Below are 8,302 nucleotides of genomic sequence, written 5' to 3' on the forward strand. Positions count from 1 at the left end.
TCTCTCTCTCTCTCTCTCTCTCTCTCTCTCTCTCTCTCTCTCTCTCTCTCTCTCTCTCTCTCTCTCTATATATATATATATATATATATATATATATATATATATATATATTTTTTTTTACAGCAAAGGAGGCAGCTTAAGGGCACACACACACACAAAAAAAAAAAAATAATAAAAAAAGCCCGCTAATCGCTGCTCCCATAAAAGAATCAGAAGAGGTGGCCAAAAGCAAGGTCAGATTCGGGAGGAGAGGTGTTCTAATACCCTCCTCTTGAAAGAGTTCAAGTCGTAGGCAGGAGGAAATACAGATGAAGGAAGATTGTTCCAGAGTTTACGAGCGTGAGGGATGAAAGAGTGAAGATGCTGGTTAACTCTTGCATAAAGGGTTTGGACAGTATAGGGATGAGCATGAGTAGAAAGTCGTGTGCAGCGGGGCCGCGGGAGGGGGGGAGGCATGCAGTTAGCAAGCTCAGAAGAGCAGTTAGCGTGGAAATATCGATAGAAGATAGAAAGAGAGGCAACATCGCTGCGGAATTTAAGAGGTAGAAGACTATCAGTATGAGGAGGAGAGCTGATGAGACGAAGAGCCTTAGCCTCCACTCTGTCCAGAAGAGCTGTGTGGGTGGAGCCCCCCCCACACGTGAGATGCATACTCCATACGAGGGCGGACAAGGCCCATGTATATGGATAGCAACTGCGCGGGGGAGAAGAACTGGCGGAGCCGATACAGAACGCCCAACCTCGAGGAAGCTGATTTAGCGAGAGAGGAGATATGAAGTTTCCAGTTGAGATTTTGAGTTAAGAATAGACCGAGGATGTTTAGTGTTGAAGAAGGTGACAGCTGAGTGTTGTCGAAGAATAGGGGATAGGTGTCTGGATGATTGTGTCGAGTTGATAGGTGGAGAAATTGAGTTTTTGAGGCATTGAAGGACATATATATATATATATATATATATATATATATATATATATATATATATAGATATATATATATATATATATATATATATATATATATATATATCACACACGCACACACACACACGTTGCATAAAAAACTAAAGAGCTGGACCATTTCTTTACCATTTTTAGTAGCTCTTTTGGTCTCTTTTTTTTTCTCTCTCTTCCTCTGTCCCATTTTCTCTCTCTCTCTCTCTCTCTCTCTCTCTCTCTCTCTCTCTCTCTCTCTCTCTCTCTCTCTCTCTCTCTCTCTTACCTTCCACTCGTAAGGGCTGAATCTACTGACGAGGAAGAGGACGATGGATACCCCAACGTAGGCAAACACAACACACGTCCATATTTCTTGGGAAAGAGGAGACATGAAGCTGAAGACGCCTGGCTTCTCTTTTACAGGTTTCTTGATCATAATGGAGATTCCCAGCGTCATGAACGGTTTGGTGAAGTCTATGACTCGTTCTCGGGAGGAGGTGATGGTAAGAGGCGCGATGGCTATGTCTGCTTCCTGTGTGTGGAAAGAGAAACGTGGAAAGGTGAGTACAGTGTGCTTTCCTCTGTCTAAAAGTAAGTTGAAATAAGGTGTGCTGCGTTGTTAGGGGGGGTCGGGGTTGATAGTTATGTTAAAATTAAAAAAAAACAGTCAATGATATAAGTATCCAGGAGATCATACGTGATAGTAATCCTTAAATATATGTATTCTAAGACGTAAAATATTGAAAAAAAATTAATTTAAATAACAATATAATCAATAACATAATGCACACACGTAAATAAAACATAAAGAAAAGGGAACGTAATAACAATTTCACATGAAAAAAAAGGGACTAAGTTCAAAGACCAATGTTTCGAAAGAAAGTAGCAAATAATAAGGCAAACTTTGGAATATCTTTCATAACCCCCTTTGTTGAGAGAGAGAGAGAGAGAGAGAGAGAGAGAGAGAGAGAGAGAGAGGTGAGGAGGTACAAGGTGGACTGCTCTGCAAGGGTAAGATGGAAGAGAAAGTCTAGAGGAAGAGGAAGGAAGAGGGGAGAGAGCGAATGGGAACGTGAAGGAGAGAGGAGGGTGTTCGCCTTAAGTTAGAGTGACGTTAAAGAGAACGAGTGAGTGACCACAGAGAGCCCAAGGGAGAGGGAGGGGAGAGGAGGCCTGAAATTAAAGGTACCTTAATCACAATCCTTTATAATTAGAGAGAGAGAGAGAGAGAGAGAGAGAGAGAGAGAGAGAGAGAGAGAGAGAGAGAGAGAGAGAGAGAGAGAGAGAGAGAGAGAGAATGATGATACTAGTGAAAGTAGGACGAAAGAAAATATGAGAAGGAAAAAATACAAAGAAGGAAAGAGCTTAGTAAATAGGGAAAATAAAGTAAAAACAAAGAACATTAGAAAAGGTATAAGAGAAGTAAGAGGGAAGGAGAAAGGGGTTGATGATCTAAGGAATAAAGTGAAGATAACAGAGGCGCAAGCGAAAGGGAAGGGAGAACAGGGAAACTAAATTTGTGGAATAAAAACTTGGAGAGGACGATAAAAAAAATAATAATAATAATAATTCAGGTATTACCAAATGGGCAGGGAGAGGAAGGAGAGAAAATAGTGAAGGGAAGGAAATGTGAAGTGATCAGAGCAGGTGTTATGAAGGTGGCACTAAAAAGCTGTGACATATGTGAACTGTGTAATTACCGTCACCTATTCCTGCTCATTCCTTTACGTGGAGAGAATTAATGCATTGGGGAAGTAATTTAAGCTTAGGGTGGTGGTGTCGGGACTAGTGGTGACAATAAAGTGAGATGATAGGAGTGGTGGTGCATACGATAGTGGTATTAGTAGATAAATAGGTTTGCCAAAAACAGTAGAAATAGTAGTAGTAGCAGAAGTAGCAGCAGTAGTAGTAGAATAAGTAGTAGTAGTAGTAGTAGTAGTAGTAGTAGTAGTAGTAGTGATGGTGGTGGTGGTATTTTTGTATGCCCAAGTAAAGATAGAGGTTGAGGCTTTTGACTCATAGAAAAAAAATAATAAAATGTTCACCTGTGATTGATTTATACAGGTGTCAGGACGAATAAGCTGATTGCGAGGGGTGTTGTGAAGAGGAAGGTAAGATTAGGAAGAAGATGGAACGTGGAAGATGAGGAGGAAGATGAGGAGGAGGAAGAGGAGGGAGAAGAGGAGGAGGAGGAGGAGGAGGAGGAGGAGGAAGGAAAGTAGGAAGGCCTGTCATCTCCACCAGAGCCCAGCACGCAGGCTAAAGGAACTAACTAGTATATATGGCTTGTAATCTCCCTTAGAGTGAGATATGTCTCGGTAACGCCGCGTGGAGAGAGGGGGAGAGGAAAGGGAAAAGGAGGTAAATCTTGCGTGAGGAGGAGGAGGAGGAGGAGGGAGTGGAGGAGCAGGATGGAGATGTAGTAGGCAGGATGGCTATGTATGTGGAGATAATGGTATAAAAAAGTAGAAAGAGAAAAAGAGTTGGAGAGAGAGAGAGAGAGAGAGAGAGAGAGAGAGAGAGAGAGAGACTCGGTTTAATATTTTATTCCTAACTAATTTTCATGTTTTCTAAAGAATAAGAAAATAGAGGAGAGAAGAAAAATATGAATAAACCAATTGGACATTTCAAAACATAAAATGTTTAAGAGAAAAATAACACGATATAATAAATAAAAAAATATTAAGTATTTTCAATATACACGAAAAACAAGAAAGTAAAGTATCAAGAGAAAAAAAAAACTGTAGAAATATCAAACAAAACACCTAATTCCTATTATCCTATTTACATTCGGAGACACAAAATGAGGCAGGTAACATATATACATAGGTTAGGCAAAGAATACTACTATCAGACGTGGTACCACCTCAGATAATGAGTGCTAGGGAACAACAGGTAAGGTGTGGGCGATACAGGCGAGATGGAGTGATGCTGTCTCCCGGCAGTGTAGTAGGCAGGTAATAACGGTAGCAGGGAGAAGTTTCAATCGTGGTAGTATTTTTGTGGTGATTGAGTGGAACAATTTAGAGGAATGTGTTCGGAGGGTGAGGAAGGAAAAAAAGGTGTATTGAAAGTTGCGTAACTCTTGGTATTTGTTTGTTGTGTTTATTGTTTGTTAAAGTAGTGAAAATAGTAGCAGTAGTAGTCGTAGTCGTAATAGTAATAGTAGTATTTTTTTTGTTACATAAGAGGACACGGCTCAAGGGCAATAAAAAAGAGTACAAAAAAAAGCCCGCTACTCACCGCTCCTATAAAAGATAAAAGTAAAGAGTAGCCAAAAGAAATGTCAATTTCGGGTGGAGAGGTGTCTTGATACACTCTTCATGAAAGAGGTCAAGTCATAGGCAGGAGAAAATACAGACAAAGGAAGGCTGTTCCAGAGTTTACCAGTGAAGGGGATGAAATAATGGAGATGCTGGTTAACTTTTGCGTGAGGGGTTTGGGCAGTATAGGGATGAGCATGAGTAGAAAGTCGTGTGCAGCGGGGCCGCGGGAGGGGGGGAGGCATGCAGTTAGCAAGTTCAGAAGAGCAGTCCGCATGAAAATATCGATTGAAGATTGAAAGAGAGGCAATATGGCGGCGGAATTTAAAAGGTAGATGACTATCAGTAAGAGGAGGAGAGCTGATGAGACGAAGAGCCTTAGACTCCACTCTGCCTAGGAGAACTGTGTGAGTGGAGCCCCTCATACGTGAGATGCATACTCCATACGAGGGCGGACAAGGCCCCTATAAATGGAAAGCATCTGTGCGGGGGAGAAGAACTGACGGAGACGGTACAAAACGCCCAGCTTTAGAGGTAAGGAAGAGGTCTAGTATGTTGGGCCAGTCTCCAAGACAAAGCAGGAATTTTGATAAATGTAGCACCTGCGCATTTCTAGTTCGTGAATATGTGAAAATAGACTGCTGTGATAGACATTCAATCTTATTGTTCAATAATATATTTGAATGTTTATGTATACAAAAAACAACTCAGAAGGTTGCATCGATAATCAAACACACAAGCACACGAAAAGGCAAGCTTGTATCAAATAACATAGTCACATCATGCTTGAACGATCTATGGCTTCTCAAAGTCATTGATTGATTGATGGCTCATTTCAGGACATCTGGCTCTGCAAGTGCAAATAAAAGGTATCTTAATAATTTACTGCTTGTAAATAACAATTAATAATCGAAAGAACATGAAATAGTGAATAATGACTGTTGAATGCAGTGCTAGGCTATTTCGAATATTAGGCTACCCATTGTATTTACATGCAACACATCAAAAAGCCTTATGTATAGACACTTGCAGAGTCGGATGTCATTTTATGCATTTGAATGAGATGAAATATGGGTATCTGAAAGGCTATGAATCGTTCGAGTATGATCAGACACTGTTTGATATACAAGTTGTTCTGTCGTGTGCTTGCATGGTAGATTATCGATGCAATTCGGCATGTTTGCGGTTCATATACGACGACTTGAGGTTTTTTTGTATACACAAACATTCAAATATATCACTGAAAATATGAAGTTGATCTTCACGCAATCACGAACTAACAATGGGCAGGTGCCACATCTACGTTCGCGAGTAGACAGACGGAATGAAACGGACTATAGTAATAGTAGTAGAGTAGTACAGTATTAATAGTTGTTGTTGTTATTGTTGTTGTTGATGATGTATCAATAATGGTAGAAAAAGTAATAGAAGTTGTTGCTGTTTTTATTCTTGTTTTAGTTCCATTTTATGTAGTTTTTTATAGTTGCAGTTGTTGAGGTAGTTGTTATTATTATTGTCGTTGTAATTGTTGTTTCTCTAGTAATTGTTGGTGTTGCAGGAAGTGGTGATGGTAGTGGTAATAATGATGGTGGAGTCGGTGGGCAGAGTGCAACAGAGGGGAGTAGGGAAGCATAATATATTTAAGAGGATACGGCAAAAAGAAGTAAAAAAAAAGTCTCTCTCTCTCTCTCTCTCTCTCTCTCTCTCTCTCTCTCTCTCTCTCTCTCTCTCTCTCTCTCTCTGTCATATCAATACTGAAAATATAACTACATCAGTATATCAAAATGTCAAAGAAAGGTAACCACAACCACAACCAATAGATAACTTACCTAAAGAGGTTTGAGTACTGAAATCTCAGTAAATGCTGAACAATTTATCATCCATTCAATCATTTTCTTTTGGGGGGGGGGCTTGGATTTTATCGGGAAGGGGTTGGTCCACCCTATGGGAAGCAGAAAAGTTCGGGCCTCTCTTAAAGAACTGACGGTCTGGGCTAGACTGCTGATCAAATTCATCGCGTAATCATCGGCTGCACTCGTGATATACTCAGAAAGCATGTATGCTACACACTTCAACCAAGTTTCACATAATGAAAAGTGATTTTTGTAATCACGCTAATAAACATTAGCAAAGAAAAAAAGAGAAACAAAGGAGTAAAATTATTTTCAGATTTAGGAAAATAACTCATGAATAAAGTATAAAATACATTAGTGTTACATATGAAACAAACGTGTGTGTGTGTGTGTGTGTGTGTGTGTGTGTGTGTGTGTGTGTGTGTGTGTGTGGTTAATGCAGGCCACCTCTGGTTCGTCCTTCATAAAATATTCACACCAATGATTACAACGGTCATTAAACTTTACTCATTAGCTTGAAACCGAACCCATCCCCTCCAAAACTCTCTCTCTTTCTCTCTCTCTCTCTCTCTTATTTTTTTTATTTACACTATTACACAAAATAGGAGTGCTACATAATCAATTAAGTACAGATAGCACTATAGGCCAAAGGCAGCTTCATTACAGCCGCCTATCTTAAGGCCTGCCTTGTGTCTTTTCACCCACGTCGACCTGCCATTAGCCACTGGTGCGCACACTCCTTAAAGCCTTGCAGAGTCACGCCCTCAAGGTTCTGCTGCGAGGCAAGGAGAGTGTTCCACAAGCCGACGTAGGTGTACAGGAACTGCCGCTGGTAGTGCCATGTCCTGCTGCGGGGCTGGAGCAGTTGTTCGGGGGCAGACACTACTGCCCTAGTAGTGACCAGGTTCCGGCGGCGTTGCTGGTACAGCTCCTGGAGACGAGGCTGCCTCAGTTGCTGCACCTTGAACATTACCGTCAGGCCTGCCACATCTCGCTGGTGTTGCAACGCAGTTGTGGATCCCAGGCTGTGCTGCTGTTCCTTATTAGCCGCTTCGCCCGGTCCTGCACCCTGTTCAGGTGGGCGAGGTGCCTGTGTGCCGCTCCGCCCCACGCGAGGCACGCGTACTCAGGGGAGGAGCGGATTTGTGACTTATACAGCACCTCCAGCCCCCTGCCGTCGAGGAGCCACGACATTCTTCTTAGGGAAGCCAGCTTCCCTGAGGCCTCCCTGGCGAGCCGTTCTATGTGTGTCCTGAAGGTCATCTTGCTGTCGTATGTGACCCCCAGGACCTCCATTTCCTCTTGTTGGCTCAAGGGCTTCCCGTCGAACGTCAGGGGCAGGACCGAGTTTTTTCTCGTGATGTAGAGGAGCTGCGTTTTGTGAGTGGCAAACTTTACTTGCCACTTCGCTCCCGAGGCTGCGATGCGGCTTAATGATGCGTTCATTTGCTCCGCTGTGGTCGCCTCCTCCCCCGGCCCGTAGCTCTAGAACAGTGTGATGTCATCCGCATACGCCGTAGCAGGAGGGATGAGATGGAGTAAGTCATTTATGTACACGTTCCAAAACAGAGTGCCAAGGCAGCTTCCTTGGGAGACACCTGCTGCGATGGGCTGTCTTTCCGATGACTGTCCATTAACCACAACTCTGAGGTGTCTGTGATTAAGGTAGTTCCCAAGGAGCTTCAGGAGGGGCCCGCCTATCCCAGCGGCGCAGAGCTTTGATACAAGGGCAGCGTGCCACACGCGATCAAACGCGCCCTCGATGTCCAGCGCCACTATAGCGGAGGTTCTCTCTCTCTCTCTCTCTCTCTCTCTCTCTCTCTCTCTCTCTCTCTCTCTCTCTCTCTCTCTCTCATACTTTACAATACAAAGGAAATATATAAACAAAATTAGTGTGGAGGTGACCGGTATGCCTATTCAGAGTAGGTTCCTATAAGTTTAACTCCACCTCTTCATGAATATATCCCATCTTCTCATGAAGGTATCTATCTAATTTGTACTCAACCATAACTGCCAAGACTACTCTATTCATGCAACACACTATTCGGGAATCACTTTTTGTCTTTGATGATTCAAAATTTATCTAGCGTGAAAGGTGAAACATCACTACATGTCATACTCGGTTATCTTACGACTTGAACCTTATTAGCATCATCCTTTCTTATGCCTTCCACTTAATTATAAAATTCGATTGTGCCTTGCTAAAGAATGCAAATTAAATACTTAAGCCTATCCTGTGCAAATATTCCATCATGA

At 42.2% G+C, this 8,302-nt stretch overlaps 1 protein-coding gene across 1 annotated transcript in view; it reads right to left on the bottom strand.

The window, feature by feature from the left end:
• LOC127005570 (glutamate receptor 4-like) overlaps nucleotides 1-8,302 on the bottom strand; it is a 453,194-nt gene that overhangs the window by 236,282 nt on the left and 208,610 nt on the right. Inside the window, exon 6 of the mRNA XM_050874508.1 lies at nucleotides 1,217-1,462. Coding sequence (XP_050730465.1) covers nucleotides 1,217-1,462 — 246 coding nt within the window. The remainder of the gene's footprint in view (nucleotides 1-1,216; nucleotides 1,463-8,302) is intronic.

Source organism: Eriocheir sinensis, chromosome 30 (genome assembly GCF_024679095.1).
Source record: "Eriocheir sinensis breed Jianghai 21 chromosome 30, ASM2467909v1, whole genome shotgun sequence".
NCBI lineage: Eukaryota > Metazoa > Arthropoda > Malacostraca > Decapoda > Varunidae > Eriocheir > Eriocheir sinensis.